This window comes from Corvus hawaiiensis, chromosome 1 (genome assembly GCF_020740725.1).
Source record: "Corvus hawaiiensis isolate bCorHaw1 chromosome 1, bCorHaw1.pri.cur, whole genome shotgun sequence".
In the NCBI taxonomy this organism is placed as follows: domain Eukaryota; kingdom Metazoa; phylum Chordata; class Aves; order Passeriformes; family Corvidae; genus Corvus; species Corvus hawaiiensis.
The window spans coordinates 68,021,204-68,039,992 of NC_063213.1; the positions used below are offsets into that span (position 1 = coordinate 68,021,204).

At 42.3% G+C, this 18,789-nt stretch overlaps 1 protein-coding gene across 6 annotated transcripts in view; it reads right to left on the reverse strand.

Annotated features, from left to right (window-relative positions):
- RREB1 (ras responsive element binding protein 1) overlaps positions 1 to 18,789 on the reverse strand; it is a 122,292-nt gene that overhangs the window by 45,942 nt on the left and 57,561 nt on the right. For all 6 annotated transcript variants that reach the window (XM_048309728.1, XM_048309737.1, XM_048309764.1 and 3 more), the window contains 3 exons: positions 17,693 to 17,895; positions 13,223 to 13,312; positions 11,700 to 11,863 (listed from right to left, as the gene is read on the reverse strand). In XM_048309728.1, the coding sequence (XP_048165685.1) occupies positions 11,700 to 11,863; positions 13,223 to 13,312; positions 17,693 to 17,895 (457 nt within the window). The remainder of the gene's footprint in view (positions 1 to 11,699; positions 11,864 to 13,222; positions 13,313 to 17,692; positions 17,896 to 18,789) is intronic.

Consider the following 18,789-nt stretch of genomic DNA (forward strand, 5'->3'; position numbering starts at 1 on the left):
TCTTCTTAAAAAATGGTACTTTAGCCCAAGGTATCTGGAAATGTAGGAAAACACAGGGAACTTCTCTTCAAAGCTCCTGCCATTTGATATGTACAGGAAGTAAATCCTAAACAAAGAGAAAGTGAAGCAGCAGTATTTTTAGGAACAATCATTTAATACCCTGCTGCTAACTCCCTCCTTAAAAGTCTTGTGAATATGACTGAAACTTAAGTCAAAAGTGCAGTAACATTATGCCCTTGGGTTAAAGAGTTTAGTCAGTTGTTTGTTTGTTAAAACATGTAGAGAATCTGTATTGACAATGTATTTACAGTGTTAATTACCTACATCGCCCACTTAAGAGAGCAATCCACTCAGCCCTTGCCAGTTGTAATCACAGGAACCAAAAAGATGCAGGTAAGTTTTGCAAATCAGACATGATCTGTAGTAGGACAAGTTTCTGTTTGTCTTCTCCTTTTGGCTTGTTTAATATTTGTATCCTCAAAAAACCCCAAAAATGGCTCAAAGAGCCTTCAGACAAACACACATACTTCACAGCAAGTCAAGAGAAAATCAAATGCCAAAATCCCAGTCATATGGGAGATTCCCTCCTACAACTGCGGAGCAATCTCAAATTCCAAGTACCCCCATATATTCCAGTGGTAACCAGTGTTGAACCCTAGCATAGGACAAACCAAATGAAGCTGAGCCACAGAAATCTCTATGGTAGGAAATTCATTGCAGTTCATGCAAGGAAATGGTCGGGTGGAGCAAACAGGTCCCAGGAAGGATCAGATTGGGATGCCCTGACTCGTTTCAGCTGCATGTCTGCAAGCAGGCCCAGCAGGAGAGATCCCCCTGCTAGCGCTCCCCACGGCAGCCAGGCACTGCCATCCTGCTGGCATGGGGGCACACCTCATTATCCTCATGGAGTCTCCAGCGCTTGTTCGCACTGTCTACCAAGGCTAACGTGGCCCTGGGGAGCCTCCCCACACAGCAGCATGCGGCAGCACACGGGCGTAGCCGCCCCCCGGCACCCCCCAGGTGCCCAAGGGGCCACACACGCCCCCAGCATCCTCCCCAGCTCAGAGCGGCTGCGGCACTGCCTGGCTCCCGGCGCAGTGAAGTTCTCCTGGCAGACGGCATCATTAGGATGACAGAAGTGCCATTATTCAGATCCACCAAGACTGGCTGGGTGTGCTAAGGCTGAAGAGGCTACCAGTGACTAAATTCGAATGACAGATTTCAAATCTCTTTTCAGTGCTACCAGGGCAGTCTGTAAAGTTAGCCAGTGCCATGCAGCTGCCAATACATGATACCTAAGGACATATGATACACACATATGCACACAGAGCATTCTGTATTTTTATCCTAGAGAAAAATTTTGCTTTGCTGTGAATAAAAGCAAGTTGTAAGCATGAGTGAGAGGAGAGATAATGATCTACAAATCCAACGAGGGGGGGTACCACTTCTGAATAATTATGCTGTATTCACAGTTAAGTAACTACTTGCTGCACAGACTCAGCAAGTTCAAACAGGCTGAAATTGATACAACTGCATTCCCAGCTTGGCTCAAAGTTACTCCTATTCCCTAACAGCAACGTTGTCAGAACGCCTCAAGGGAAAAAAAGGGAGACGAATATTCGCCTGATGATGCTGTGACAGGGAAGTGATTCAAACCATGCCTCCAAAGCAAAGCTTCCCAAACGACAGCAGAAGAAAGCAGTTTGCATCAACCCTGGTGTAAGGGAGGGCAAAAGAGGAGGAAATGCAGTGTGAGCTTCCCAGTACCACTTCACCAAGCTGCACACACAGTTTGCAGTATGTTCAGAGCAGACCTAAATGAACAATGCCAAATACTTCCAAGCTGTAAGAAACTTTTACGTGAGACAAGATCCTCCCTTATTAAACAAGATCCTTTTGAGGCAACTGTACTTCCTTAAGCTTGGAGAAAATGTATTAAAACAACAATAAAATTAAGCAGTAGTAGTATTTTTTTAAGTGTACCAAAAATCTAGCCTGGGACATTCTGAACTGTTTCCTTCAATCTTTTGGGAGATTTGTGGTTTTCAGGCATGTCCTTTAGTTACCACACTATATAACGTTATTCAGTTACTTCACTGCTGATTTTTCAGGAAATTTTATGTTTAAAGAAAACAAGTGTCATTAGATGGTAAGGACAATTAAAGCCATTTTTAAATTTTAGTAATGGGAAAAAGGAGAGAGAAGGAAAGAGAAAATTAGAGAAAGTATATCACAACAGGGAAAAGGTTTATCCTAAAGAGCAAACACAGTCAAAGAAGTTCTAAGTATGTCCTGCCTCCCCTCCAGAACCACACCCTTTTCTTAACCAAGCAAACATAAGCCCCAGCTACTTCCCAGAACCAGGCAAAGCCCTCTTTGCTGTTGGTTACCTCTCACACTCCACTGTTGAGCAATCCTGATGGCACAGCACAGAACAACTTGCTGCGTCACACAGCTCAAGAGGGAAAAAACAGACGGCCACAGCACTGCTGGGGACCCTGTGCAGATGGAGCCAAGTATCTCCCCCAGCACAAACACACACACAAAAACACACACAGATGCATGCAAGGAAGCTGCACGAGATAAGGGAAGCATATCTTCCTTAAAAGCAGGGTCTCCATACTACCCCGGTATCAGCAGCCACCAAGTATCTCAAGGGGTAAGGAAGTAAAAGGTTATCACTGTGCAAACACAAACTGCGAACTTTTCCCAGCGCTGAGGACGGCATCCTAGCAAAAGAGGTTTCACGTGCTCAGCCCATTTCCTCTCCTGTTCCTGAACATGTGGTCCTCCTTCCTCACAGCATTCCCTTGCTGAGCAGAGAAGCAATAGGAAAAGGTTTCACATCTTGTTACATGTCTGTTTAGTTGAGCTGGAAACAGAAGTCCCCACATGACCTGTGCTACTTTACAGGAGTTTGGGAACTTCAGCCCTCAAGTGGAATTCATTCAGTCCATGAACAATTGTCGCCTTACTCTCTCTACCCTCTAATCTGAAACTGTCAAAAAAGCTACCACTAAAGTGTCTTGGCTTCAGTGGTATAACAAATGGCATAACAAATGAGCCACACAGAACTTGTACCTCTTTTCTGTTTCAGGATATCTTTCCACATGAGTCAGCACTGGAAAGCTGACTCTAAGGATTTATGAAAAAATCACTGAGAGTGTTTAGCAAACTTCAGCTAAGAGACCAGCCTGAAGAACTCAGCATATCTATAGATACCCTAAAGAAACAGAAAGCAGTATTTGCATATTGTGTACTATTTAACAGTTGTATAACGGCACTACTACTTTAAAGACTGTGTCTTTGCCTAAGCTGTGTACATCACACGTATGAGCATCATGGTTCAACAACACCAGTGAAAGGACCTGGCTAAGTCCAAATGACAAGATTCCCCTCATTTTCTTTTAGATTTTTTTTAACAGCTACAGAAGCATCCCCAAATGCTACTACTACTGTTAAGGAATCTCCTGTTTTTAAAAGAAAGGAGGAAAGAAAGAGGAAAAAACCTGCTGACCCTGAGAGGGGGTATGTTCTGCAGTTGCTGGTTCCAGCATGCTAAACGAGAACAGGTTGAGCAGGTTAGATACTGAAGGGAAAAAAGGCAAAGCTGGAAGACATACATTAAAGGTGGAATGACAGCAACCACAAATGCAGTTTGTGATAGACTTTTTCCTCATTCTCGTGGGTACTTGGCCCAGGAATCTTTTCAGAGGCTCAAAGGAACAGAGGGAATACACATTCATAGGAGAAGTGGTGTAAGTATGTCTGATGTGCATGCACAACAGGCTGAACAAAGATTACTTTAACATACAAACTCTCTCAGCAAACTTTCTCACCACCAGCATTTTCTACACAGAATCACCCAACCGAAGTACAAGCTATAAGACAAGCCACCAACCAAAAAGCGAACAAAACAACATGTTATCTGTTAACCTTGAGAGCTGACATGTCCACAAGAATCACATGTCAGGTTACAGCAGAGGACTAAAAGCACCTCAACTCCTCACAAAGATCTCCTGGATTTTTTAGTGCTAGCTAAGTTACGGCGTGTTTTTATTTTGTAGCTCTTTAAGGTGAGAAGGGGAGGAAACATCCCTGAGAATACTAGACCTTCAGAAGTGATATTCCTGAAAGGGTACTTATGTGGAAAGATCAAGGTCTTGCACTGCTATGTGCTCTGTGACTAGAGTCTAATCTGTCAAGTGGCTTGTGCTTATTTGAACTGTGACATGGGTAACAAAGCAGCACTAAGCTATGCTCAATACGCTCTGTTATACAGGAGATTTATGTTACTGCCCGTGAGGAGGATGGTATTACCCTGCCACATCACACCACCTTCTCCTCGACACAAATCACACCAGAAACCTAAACTCATTAAGAGCGCTCCCCTTTGTTGCCTGCAAAAACCAAAACATAAGAATCCACAACCTTACAATGCACAAGATTAGACTTTGCTATTGCTTAAAGGCAACACACACACAAAATCTAGGACTGAAAAAGCACACTGAAGTCTTTCTTATGTTTAGGTACTGAGGAGCTCTGGAGATGCAAGTATAATGTTCCTCATTGTGTACGCTTAGGTTCTCAAGAACAATGGAGCTAATTAAGGTCCGCATATAAATCTTAACTCTGCACTTCCTTGCTTTGCTTGATTCTAATCAGATCTCAGCATTCATGTTTTTGTGTTAACTTCCTTTGCTGTTCTTTAATGATAACTGAAGGGGGATACTGTCCAAGCCTACAAGCAGCATGTAACCCATCTGAAATCCTGGCATCTCCTTTCAGCTCGGAGGGCTCACAGAGGTTCTGTGGCACAAGAGGTCATCCGGAGTCTTTTACTGCTGAAGATACTGGTGGAGAGGTTTTTTTGAGCACCCTACTTGTGAGTCATGTGAATTAAATAAAAGTTTATATGTAGTCGTTCCAGAAGTAATTCTACTCAGCAACAGTGAGACAGACAAAAGTTTCTTCCTGGGACAATTAAAAATACTGTAGTCTTCTAATTCGAATCAAAGATACAGAGAAACAGACTCTTCTCTTACTGCCATATTGTTGTTGAAAAGGCTTTCTTTCTTTCTTTCTTTCTAATTTAACCTTCTTCAAAACATAGGGGTCTCAGCAGAATACCAAACACATATTCTGGATATTATCTGCTGACAGGATAGAGACCACAAAGCTTCCCTCCACCTGTTTCCCCATCCTTATTTACAAAATGTACTAGCAAAAAATGTAACAAACATTTTTTAACTGCAAAGAAAACCGAAACAGCTATCATATCTCATCTGCATCCCACAACTACAGTCATTAATTACTAGAAGCAGAAATTAGTCCTTTGCGTTCATTATCCCTGCTGAAGAATTAAGGCATTTGCATTTGCTGAAGCTTATCTTTCACTAGCATGCTGACAGTGGTTAAATCATCCCTCCACATATAAGGAATGGATTTAAAAGCCTGTAGAATAGCCTGGTTCTTAATATTTAAGAGCACTGCTTACCAACTACTACACTGAAATAAAAGCTCCTTAGGAGATGACCAAAGAGACATTTCTATTGTGCAAGACAATGAGAAGACAGCTTTTTCACATGTGTGAAGTGTCAATCATTTTCTGTGTGGCGATCTCCTCGGCTATTTGTTTTTAGCTTCAAGATCTTGTAAGTTCAGTTTTTCAAAGCTGCACCAAACTTCCACTTGCAAACCACCAGAAAACAAACCATGTTGTAATAGGACAGTTCCTCTCCTCTTCTGAGGAAAAAAAAAAAAAGGTCGTCACGCATATGGCTATGCTCTGCCTCTAAAACTCCCATCTTAAGCAAATGCCAGCCTGCATGTGCTGGACTACTACAGAGATCCTATTTGTACTAAGAGACTGGGCATTGTAACTGTGCTGCACCCCACAAAGCACACACAACGCACTGGAAGCAGGCCAATGCCATAAATAACATGGGAGCGATTCACAGGTGGAATGCAGGGAGAGGATGGATTCAGCCAGATCTTGAGGACACGCTGCCTATTGGATATTTGCAGAGTCACAGGTGGCCTGTGTGCATGCCTGCCCATGACACACAGACTCCTGTTAGAGAGAGCAGGGAACCACTGCCGTGTACACATCTCAACCCCTACGCCTTTATCAGGATCCCACACTCATTTTCTGAGCAGCACGTTACAATCTTCCAGACGTGTATGCTCTTCATGTGCCAGCAAAGATGGCTGGTTAAAATGTCAAAATTCATGGATTACCCTCCAGCATATGCATTTTCTGTCTTTCTCAAGAAACTCACTCAGCAACACACAGGTGCACACATGAAGTGTTGTTGCAGAAAGACTTGAACATCAGAATAGTACCCTACCTTGATTAAAAAGACAGCTGCTTATCTCTCCACAGCATATTAAAATCAAAAGTTCGGGAAAACTATCTAGTACTGAAAGTAAGATTAAGAATGAAAGTGCCTTCTTAATTAAAAGAAGAAATACCTTCTTTGATAGGACCCTTTGTAAGAATGCTTCAAAGCATAGCTTCTGTGATCCAGATCTTCCAATCTGAGTTTCAAAGACTTCTGCATGTGGTTGTTGCATGTGGTGTTTTGCATGTGCCAAAAAAAAAAAAATTCCCTAAACTTTGAGACCTGCTCCTGAGATGGTACATAAACAGACCACAAGTACCTAAGCAGGATGTAAATAAAAAGCCATTCTGAATAATTTTGTTACGTATAGGGCAAGGAATGGAAGAAGAGAAAGAAGGTAGACGCTACATTTTGGTTTCATATGAAACTCTTCAGTTAGTTCGCATTACTGGACTTACATGGACAGTCTGGAGAAAACCAGCCATGGACAATGCACCTTCATTTACCAAACTGGGGAAGCTGTGGCTGAAATACATGCATTATCCCTTCACTCTTTTCAGACTTGCCCCAGAGCCTTTAATAGCTTCCCACTGGAAACTGGCAGGAAGGTCATTTCTCACCTCCCTTTTGGCATTTATATCCCATTAGCATCTTCTAGTTGCATGGAGAGCGTGTCTTTGGCAGGGAGGAAAATGTGACTTTAAAGTGATAGGCACGGACTATCCTTAGTCACAGAAATGGAAAAGGAACTGCTGGCAAAGTATTCCACCCCCAAAGGAAACACTTTTGGAGCAAGTGGAGGCATCGCCCTTCCCACTGAAGCCTGATGCATGTTCTACTCGAATGCAACGCAGTAAGTCAAGTAAAACTTTTTTTCTCTACTTCAAGGTCCCTTGCTAATGCTCACAAACCACAACTACAATCCACAGCAGCAGCCTAACTCCTCTGTCTGCATTTTGGGGAGAGGCAGTGGTAGAGATGGAGTAAGAGACTTGAAACCTCCTATTTGGTGTCAGAGTCTAGACCCAAAAGGGCTCCTCAGAGTTGGGATTATTCAAAGATAAACTCCCTAGGGAGCTACTATGACAGTACAGTACTATGACAGACGGAAAGCCTTTGGAAAGTCTTTAGCAGTTGCAATCTTTTGACTGGAGACAGTACACTGGAAATCCCCAGCTCTTACAGAGCTACAGAAACCCTTTATACACCCCTTTTCCCTCTATATAGTTTATGCTCCTGATGGAGATATGAGTATTTAATTCACTCTGACTGAGAGAAAGCCACAGGGTCTGTCTCTCTAGTAAAGGGGGAGGATAAGGCATATCCTAAACTGCAGATTTTCTTATGTACTGATCATTAAAGTGCCAGTTACAAGAATGCTGAACTCAAAACTACTGTGATGTAACTCCTTCCTCCAAATTCTTAAAAAGCCCCAAGAAAATAATGCCCCCAAATTCCTAATCAGCTCCTGATGCTAGGAGGTTTGCTATTTTCAAGAAGACTTGCTCTTTCAAGTACTGGTCAAAAAGAAATCTCTAAAAAGCTCAGCATCATCTCCAGGTCTTCTTCTCCAGAGCAATTCCTGATGCTGATACCAGGCACTGACAGATCTTCCAGCTGCATCACATTGCACCAACCCTCCACAAACGGTAGGAGCAGCACTGATACAGCAGCAGGCAGTCTGACAGCACATCAGGAAGAATGAGAAAATCAGCTTTTTGCTCTGGACATTGAGCACTCTCCAGAGACCTTTGCTCTCTCCAAGTGTGACTGTGAGCCACAGAAGGCTCAGGTCACTCCTGAACAGCCTGGCAGCCTGTAAGAGAGTTTTCTAAGATACCCCAGGCTCAAGGTTGAAAATCCTGGCCAAGAGTCAGGCTGGTCAGAAAAGGAAGCAGGTTTTAACCTCTTTTTCTTACTAGTGTTGCACAAGAGAACCTTCCCCCTCCACCCCAGTCTCCGTGACCATTCAACTTGACTTGTTGACAAGGAGCCAAGGAGCACAACAAAAAGAAATTTGACTTCATGTGAGAGGTCATGACTCATTTACAAATGAAGTGTTGCATGTATTGTGGGAGTCAGGAAGGCCAGCATCGATTTCACAAGTGAAGAGTACATGCAACACCCCAGCACAACAGCCACGCTAACTCAAAGGAGAGATGTGCAGGAAACAGTGTTCTCACTCCACAGAAAGTTTGGCTATTGCATAGAAGTTTTACTGTAATGCAGAAGAGCAGCAAGTAAGAGCTCTGGGGTTTTTTTCTCCCTTGGTAAAGTGAGGGTGGAAAAAAATTACTTTTGATGGAGATGGTGGGCACTTCAGAGTGTAACAACATTGGTAATCATTTTCTAACCCAAAAAAGCAACCAAAATTTGTCTCCTTCCCTCTTCTACTCAGCTGAATGTCTAATGATGTGGATGTTTTGAGGTCAAAAAATGGATCAGAAACTTCATTCTGTGATGGAACAGTACTCCCATGGCACAGTATTTCCCTGGACAAAATCATTCCATTGAACTTTTTCCCCTAAAAGGTCTTTTAAAAGTCTGGATTTAAAAATAGTATAGACAGCTAAATGAGAGCCAGAACATGGCAAAGGGGGAGAAAGAGAAGAGAGGATGTACATGGCATAACCCTACACATTTTTCCCCCATTCGGATACCAGCAGACCAGCTTCTCTCTCGCTGCTCTCCTGTGAACTAAGCATATGTGGTGGAAGTGCAGTAATACCTGGGAGGCTCCTGCAGGACCTTTACAAGTTACACTGATTCTTTACCAGCACATCACAAGTTTCTGCTAAACCTGTAACTCCTCCCTCTGACCCCACGCTGTGCAATGGTCCAGGGATACCACCATGCTGGCTACCAGGCCCACATGAGAAATTTTTTTTTTTCTGGTTTGGACATACATCTGTCACTACTTGGATACCATGGCACAAAAATAGAGAACAATAAAAGAACTGCACACAAAAGTAGAGAAAAATGGATTTGTGCTGTCATCTAGCTGGTACAGAAGAACAGACATGGCACCACCACAGACATGGCCTGCAGGAGTTACACATGAGGCAGGACCTGGCAAACAGGTCCTTGCTCTGGAATCCTGAGGCAGGAACAGTTTTGAATGAGATGTGAGAGGTATTCAGCCACAGCACTGACAGTCCATTGGACATGATGCTACAGCTAAGTTTGAGATGCCTGAAAAAGAAATTTACTTCACACCATCATAGACTAGAAATACCTGTTTCAGAAGGAGGTACTGGTGGGCAAAAATCTTCCTTGTGAGTATGCCACAGCACCAGATAAAAAATTTGATTTCACTTTGCATTTATCCTCATTTGCCTACTTGCACATTCATGCTTTCCTACAGCAACAAGATCCAGTATTACAGTCGGTTACAGCAACAAGAAAAGCTTATTCACTGAAAAAGACCAGAAGGCACAGTCTGCCAACCACAACTCTCCTTTAGCAGAACCAGCAAATTTCTTTGTGCTCAGGATTTTGCTTGTCATGAGTCTGGGGTCACTTGTTGCAGAGATACCAAGCTCAGGAACAGCTTTTGCTGCTGCAGGGCAGCCCTACACAAGATGGAGCTTAACAGAACAGACAGGCACCTATCAGATGGAAAAAACTTTTTATATCAAGATTTTCCTTGCATGAACTTAGGTCCTTCTTAGTGCAGTCGGTAAATACAGCACTCCATCCTGGTAACTTCAGGCATCATCTTTTTAAGAGAAAAAATTAAAACCAAACTACCTTCTCCTCAGAAGGTTCTGATCTGTACTTTTTTTGGGCAAGTCACTGAGCCTGGCAATTCCGGCTATAAATTTGCTACAGAAGCATGCTAAGAATTGCTATATGGGGAAACCTGCATAGGCAAAAGTGACTACATCAGTCTCTCATAGGCCTGGAGTCAAGTTTCAGGGGAAGCCTCCCTTTCCTGCTTCTAGGAGAGCATAGGAGATGCCCAGTGAGCAAAAACCCAAATAAACCACACAAGCAGTCCTTCAGCAAGCTGCCCAAACACAAGTGACAGACCATCCTAGAGTTCCACCACTGGAAGTCACCCTTGGATACTGACAGTGGCATCAGTTGCAACTCAGCAGTGGCCCTGCCTTCCGCACGCACGTCACACAGAATAATGACCCAACCTGGACAACGTGGCTCACAACACCTTTGGTCAGATGAGTCAGATGTGTGACTTATTCAGAGCCCAAGGCCAGTATCTCTTTGTGGTTTTCCCTTCTCATTTTTTATTTATCTTGCCAATTCTCCCCAGTTCCAATCAATTTTAAGTTAAAAAAATACGGAATTACAAAACTGCATTCCCTCTCTTTTCACCTAAGTGTTTAACATGAACAAAATTATAAAGAAAAGGTAATTCTGCAAGCAGGTATTGCTCCCATTGTGCAGGGCTACGTTATCTCTCCTACTGTCATCAAAATCACCCTTTCATTCCACCTACAGCACACTGCTTAGAAAATTACTGGTAGTAATCAGAGCAACAAGACCTCTTCCCTTCCACACAGAACCAGTCCGTAACCATCACTCCAGCCTTTCTGCTTGTGAGCAGTATTATTTTCCACCACTTGTCTTGCAGTTTCTTCGTAGGTTGTAAACTGTTTGATATGGGGGCTACGGCTATGTGGGAATCCACAAAGTCTTAATCAACTCTGAGATGTTCTACCCATGCAAATAAATGAATACTGAATCAAGGGATGTGAGAGGGGAAGGAAAATCCATGTGCTTTAACATTTTATTTCCTCAGCTGACAACTGTACATATTGCTACATCACTACAAAGGAAACTACGTGAAATACAATTTGGAAACTTGGACTACAGAGAATTTGCCAGATCTATAGTGCAGTAAGTTGTCTATAGTAAAAACAAATATTGATGTATGTACTTAAAAACAAGATAAATATACCAAAGGGCATCTCTGTGATGGCACTTGGATACCTAAGTATCTAACACCAACAAAACCAGAGATGTTCTAATACAACCACTTGAATCCATGATTCTGAAACTACGAAATTAGAAGCTCCTATATAGCTTGGCTATATATTTTTGTCCCCTAAGAAAAATCCATTTTTCTACTACTCCTATTACTAAAAAAAAAAGCTATGACAACTCTTGGTAATACTTAAAAAAAGCTAGACCTTTCTGAATTCTGATTTCCTCCCACTACTTAAGCATCCTAGTAGCTGTAGTGTGTGGGTGTTATGCCATATTTGTAGGTCACAGATACTCCACATTTCCTGCCCAAGTGTCTTTAGTCAGCTTGCTAGTCCCTCCAACAAAAAAAACCAGCTCCCCATGCTGTAAACCTTTCCAAACTCCTGGGACATGATCAGCACTCACCTGTGCATGTTTCCATTGGTGGTGAAGGACTGTCCACATACTGAACATTTATAAGGCCTTTCACCTGAGTGCACCAGCATGTGGCGATCAAGGGAGCTCGCTGAGCTCAGCGACTTTCCACAGATGCTGCAGGAATGGTCTGTCCCTCCAGTGTCAGTGTTATGCTGGAGAAAGCAATGATTTTTTTTTTCATTGAATGCCCTTTCTGAAGTGCCAGTAAAATATCAGCAAGAACTATAAACATCTTAAATTAAGCAGCTCTAAAGAGCCACTTGGCACAGTACCTTATATGAAGGTGTGCCCTGTATGTACCTCTCCTCCCAGACTTCCCCCCTCAACTCCAGTCCCCCTCCTCCCCCCTCATCTTTAACCCCTTAATGCACCAGCACAAGTAGCTGTTTCATACAGCCTGCAATGCAGCATTTCTCCTGGGTCTGCAGCAAATGAAGATACAGAGGGACTCAGCAACGACCCATCAGACATATGGTTCCTTGGGATACTTTAAGCTGTGCACTGGTTTGGGGTTGTGGGAGCAGTAAGGAAAGAGGATGGACTTACAAACTTCACAGCAGAAGACAGACACTCAAAACCAAATACTCTTTAAAGATAGATATTAATTTTAAACTCACTGCATAGTAAGGAAACAAAACTAAAGTGCTTCCTGAGTGCACATGCAGACTTCTATGGGCATAAGAATGCATTACAAGGTCAAATTATGGCCATTAGCTACTGAGCTATATGTACCACTCTTTCTTACTTGCATTCAGAGACTGGAAGATTTCTTCACATGCAAAAAAAAAACCCCAAAAAACCCCAGGAGAGTAAGAAAAAAACAATTAAGTAACAGTTACAGGAGGAAAAAGCTGAAGTAGTAAGTATCTAGTGAAGCCAGTCATCAACCACACCTTAGCATCCAAAGCAGAACCTTCTGCTAGAGAAAAGGGCAAACCTCCTTATTAAGTATGCATATATTTCAGGAGGAGCAAGAACAGGCCTGTAGCTGACAAAAACGTGCATTATCCATTTAAAAAAAATAATTAATTCTGCCTTCCAAAACTGCTATATCCTGTAAAAGACTGAGAGGCTCTTCTACACTGAGTTGATTTAAAAATTGTATCTTCCTGCTTCTTAATTTGCATGGCCAGTAAAAAGATCTGTACTCAAACAGGATAATAAAACAGGACTTATGCCTCATGATGGAAGTGGTTTTCCGGATCCTTAGGATACCTTAAGCTATGCAGAACAGGACATACATCCTTGTTTGAGCCACTGGGTGGGGGGTGCTGGAATGCTGGGCAAGGAAGGGAGGAAAATTACCCACCTTGGGGTTAGGTTTGCGGGGTGTGCTTTTTCAAGAAAATGCAAGGGAAGGCTAAAATAAAAGCAAAACAACTGAATAAAGTTGTAATGGAAGCATTTCATTGGTTTGCACATGGAATTGTTTTTCACCACTGCAAAATGCACCCTGGCAAACCAGACACTCTTAACATAAGTAAGAAATCAAGAGCTGGTACTCTGCATACCTGACGAATGTGCATAGTTAGCTGGTGCTGTGTAGTGCAAATCTTTTCACACAGAGGACAGGTATAGGAAGACTTCTCTTCTTTTGTTTCCTGTGGACAAAAGATAACAAAACAATCAGGAGTATCAATGTAAAAGGACTAGAAAGCTGTTAGTGATGAGGGTGGAAAAACAGAATCCCTCCCAAGTACAAAAGGCCACTGCTAACAGAATAACTTGCATTTATACGTTTATCATCTGATAGATCCCTCAAGAAAGTTTCAGAAACTTCTGAATTTATAAACAGGGGCCATTTCGGCTACCAGAGAAGTACAGCAGCTGTTTTAACAGCACACAGATACACAGCAGTAGCAGAAGTGAGGGCAATTGCAAGGAGCTCAAACTGCCAGGAGTTCAGCTGAGCAGAAAGTAATTCCTGGAACATCATCAGAATATATGGAAAAACATCATTATTCTTCCCAAAGATTTTTAATAGCACAAGTTGTTGGAACTCCTGATTTTCCACCCCATCTTGATGGCAAAGCACTATCTTGGTGCCCTTTTGTAGGGGCTGTATGTTCTGCTCCATGGCTGACTCAGACGGAAGAGTGGCATTTACTGAATCATCAGCACCATTTCCTTTAGCATCCTGTGTTTCTGCTGGAAGCATCCCATCCAGGCACATCAGCCAGGCCCCACCCTTCTGAAGCTCGCAAGATCTGATGAGATCATAGCAAGAAAGAGGTGACAATGCAGGAGCGACGTGACTCCAAAAGAACACATTATGAACCCGTCATCCTCCGCCCAGGTGAGAAGCAGGAGTAACCATGCTCAAACCACGAGTACAAACAATGAAGCCAACCAGAGAGCTCAACCTGATTTAAGTATGCCCTTGAGACACCGAGCAAAGCCACCTCTCTTCTAGCCAAGGCTGAAATGGCACTCTTGCAGGAACCAAAGCTGTTTGCCTGAATTTGTCCACAAGGATTGCTACTGGATGATGCAAAGGGCATTTTCACAACCTCATCAGGAAGCCCAGGCATGGCTTCTGTACCAATGCCTGTATATTAAAAGGAAGGTGATTTGGCACTGAAAATTAAACCTCAGTTTTCCATGAGAATGATATACAGTTCTAGTGACAAGACAGTACAAAAACCATCTCTGCATGACCAATGGGAAAGCATAATATTTATGCCAAAATGACTTTTTTTATTGAAGTTCTTTGCTGGGTATCTTAAGTATCATCAGTAAAAGCTTGAAAACAAACAAAAAGCAGAACCCATTGTCAGCAGCTCTTTAGCTAGAAGTTGATGGGTGTATCTATGCATTTCCTGTCTCCACACAACTCTTCCCCGGTGACATCCCAAAAATCATCAATTCAAAAGCAACTATTTCCAGGTTGTCAGACACAAGCATTCACAAAGAACATTGAGAATGACTAACCCAAGTCTCTGTGACAAATTCTCTGGCAAGTTAGGACGGCAAGATGCTGACACAGTGTTAGAGAAAGTTCTTTTTTATGTCTCACTAAAGCAATATCCCCTCCTGCATGATTTGGGGAACCATTCTAGAGAGTCCCTATATTACATTTTGTTTTCAAAACCAGGGCCATAATAATTTTGTATTGACTTCTGTGACCTGTGGACATGGACGAAGAGCTATTTTCCCATTCTGCCTGAAGTAAATACGTCTTGAGACTTTGTTCTCAAATGAAAGTATTAGGTTCTCCCACTTCTTCCCACTCTTTTGCTTGGACATGCTTTTCCAACAACATTTCAGGCCTCTACATCCCAAAGGTAATCACTATAGGCCACCCATACAGGCCAAGGTCTAATCTACTAGCACTTGCAAAACATTAGAAAGAAAGCAAGAAAGGCTCCCCTTAGGAAGTCTGAACACTCGAAGAAAATTAAAATGCATTATCTCAGTGCCCCTCCCCCATTTTTATATACAAACGTGTAATTCACAAACATTCATTCCATCCTTCTTATAACTTTAATTTTACTGTATGCAAGCTGACCATGGAGTAATGTTCAGCTCCAATTATACTGCACCCTGTTAAAGTTGGCTCAAGACAGAGAACAAACACACTGTGCCGTGAGGAAAATCCCTGCATATGTGCTGACAGTTTAGATTATGTTTAATCCCCAGGCTATTTCTGCAAAATTATCAACCCACTACTGTTTTTTTGTCCCCCTCCTCTTTAAATGAGTGCTGCAGTTCTACATGATGCACTTGATTATTTCAAAACCTGCTTTCCAGACTGCCTTCTCTTCAAATCAGCAAATTAACAGAAGATAATTACTGGTTCACCTTGAAGCAAAGATCAGAAACACAGTATAGCTCAGCCAGAGCTGATTAGTATTGAATCTGGGGTTTATTATTAACTAAAACCTAAACTTTCTCCAGTGGTTAGACAGGCTACATGCTGCATACCGTAACACAGCTCAAGCAAATCAGTTGACTGACCCAATCAAGAGCAAAAAACATTAGCATCCCTACTGTAAGAGTACCCCCATTCAGCAATTTAAAACACAGCACTCAGCTACCCCACCAGAGCCAAGCTGGTGAAAACACAGTTCTTGACCTGAAAGATAAAATTAGCAGCTCATTTATCAGCTACTCTCCCTTTAGTAAGTCAATCTGGCACAACTGCTCTGCATTCAACTGATGGCAAATGCTTTTGGAGTTGTTGCATTAAGTCTGTTTTTCTCCAGCCCAAAAACACCTCTGTCACACTTTTTATTTTCTTCAAGAGCAAAGCAAATGAGAAGTTAAAACATATTGCAGGTTGATGTGAGAACATGCTTATTAGACTATGGGTAGATGGCAGCCAAGATAAAGTCAGCATTATAAAAAGAACCATAGACTTTGGGACAAAGGTTCAGGGCAAAATGTTTCGCTGCCAACTCATGGGAAACAGCAATCAGACCCAGAAAATCAGCTGTTATTATCCTTGAAATTATAATAAGGGGCATATTCTGACCAGAATCTGAGATCCCTGCACTGCTACACACTAAAACAATTCAGTGCTTTCATTCTCCTATGCTGAAAGTGGAAATTCGCTGTATTAGAGCCTGCTAACAAGATTGATACCCACTTAATAGTTCATATCTCACTTTTGTTTTCTCAGTAATGTAGCCATTTGCCCCTCTGGCCTTAACAATCTTTCAGCCTAAAGACAAATAGGCTATTTACTATGTTTTCAATATATTTGTTTATTTTTATGCCGTAAGAATCCCTCTTAATCCTGTCACATTTACTCTCAAGCTTCCTTTGATTCGATGCCCACAGAAATACCAGGTGGAATAAAGGTCACCAACACTAATAAACTTCCCTGAAGCCAGACCACATGGTGTACCGGTGGACAGCTGTGTAATAGCACTGCCCTGACACTGGTCTGGACTCCAGTGCCTCACTTCACATGATGAAATCAAGGAACCAGGGCAGCCCCTAAGTGAGAACACTGTAACTAAACCTTAGAGCCAGGTGCTAGACAATAGGATCCCAGAAACACAGCTCCTGTATACTGCCCATTCCTCATTTAAGGATGTTCATTTACAGCTAATGGCTTTTAACTCCTTTCATGCTAAAAAATCCAAGACAAGTCTGTCAACTGGGCAGCTACTCGGCAAGCTATTAATAAACTACTATAGGAACATCACATGAGTCATGCCTCTCAGCCTTTCTGGTCCCTGTTGCATCTTGATTCGTTTACAAAGTCTCCACGCTTCACCTCAAGTTCCAAAGTCAAATGACCACAGGGATTTGGGGGTTTTCTTGATATTTTGCAGCACCTTCTTTGGTGGAGTTTGACCCAGCAGGAGGAAAACACAGATATAAATAACCACAGCTTAACTGATACAACTCTCTCCTTTCACTTGTTTAGATCAATATTGCTATCAGCTGGTGCCATCAACTGGTAAATGGAAAAAACCTGATAAAAGCTGCATATATTTACTCTGCAAAATTCATACAAGGCATTCTGCAATAGCTCTTCAGGCTTTTATTAACAAGAAAGTTAAGGGCACCTTATGCTACATATATGAACTGAGCATCCTGATGAATGTTTTGTTCCAGAACCACCTTTAACCATAAATCACTTGCATCTTTGGCAGGGCAGCTGCACACCTCATGAGATTATGTGAATGCAAGAGCCTAGAGAAAGGATGCAGCAGGACAAAATGGCAATTCTTAGGTGACTTTGTTGCTGCTAGGGGCATCTGCTAGACCAGTTAACCACTGCATAATACTGGAGGAGCTAGAGCTCCAACATTTTACGTGTGAATCCAAGCAAACTCTGATTCCCAGTTTTCTAAGCTATGGTCTGGAGGGATACCAGAAAACATACACAAAGGAACAATGGCAGAGGCAAGAAAAGAACACTGAGGGGAAAAAAGGCAAAACAATCAAAGAAACATAAATTACATCTTACCACTTTCCATGCAGCTCCTTGTCCCCCCTTTGCCCTCCCTGCATTTGGGTTTATGTACCTGGTTCCTCCTGCCAATCCGATTTGGTGCAGGAGACTTTGAGGGGGATTTGACATTTTGAGAATTCCCGCCATTTTCAGCAATCTTCCCCACATTCATCACTGCTGACATCATGGCGTCAATGGAGGACAAGTCTGCTCTGTCCAAACTGTTTGGTGAACTTGGTGATACCTTATAGCTGTTTAAGCTTTCCAGCTGCTTCTCTGGAATTAAAAACAAAAACACACATAGGAGTTCCTAGGCCATCTTAAAAAAACCCAAAAAACCCACAGTATTTTCAGCTGCCTGTAACTCACATCACACTGGTGGATCATCATGGAGCACAGGCAACAGGCCATAATAACTGAATTCTTACATTAGGACAAGCTACTCATATTGGAATGCATAGGACGAAGTGTACTTTTTTCCTCATAGGACATTCACATTTTCTTCATTTTCAACCTTAATTCAATCTGGAGCTTATAGAGTGATTTACTTTACACTCTCTTGCTCTGAAATGGTACTATTTGTGGTACCTTGTGATCACCATGAACTAGTAGAGCAGTACTGATGAAGGCACACTCTGGCAAGCACAATCATTCAAGCAGGCACGTGTTTTAAACAGGACTGCACAATTAAGGCATTAATAACACAGTGTAAGGTACTGGGTTCTGTTTTAAGCATGGTTTAAGCCAGCTCTGTATATGCAATAAGCTAAAGTAGCAAAAATCCAAAACAAAACCCTGTATCACCCCTATTGCCTCTTCACTGCCACAGATGGCACATATGTGATTTTGGTCTACCAAGCCATACTAGTCCATGAAGCATATGTGTTACATACATGATTAATGTCACAGCTAAAGCTGTCGAGATTCAAACTTCTCCATCATGTGCTGTAAGTAGCAGGGATGCTCCTATCTCAGATACCAAACACAAAATATACCTGAAATCTCATCTCTGGTTTCTCAACATACAGACAAGTCAAACACACAGGTAACTCCTTCCATTTTCCTCTTTACGAGTTTGAAAAGGAAGATGCTTTTAAACTAAACACTCCTTTCCCCCACAAGAAGTCTCCCTAACAAACAGGAACACCCTGCAAGTCTACTGCTCTGTCA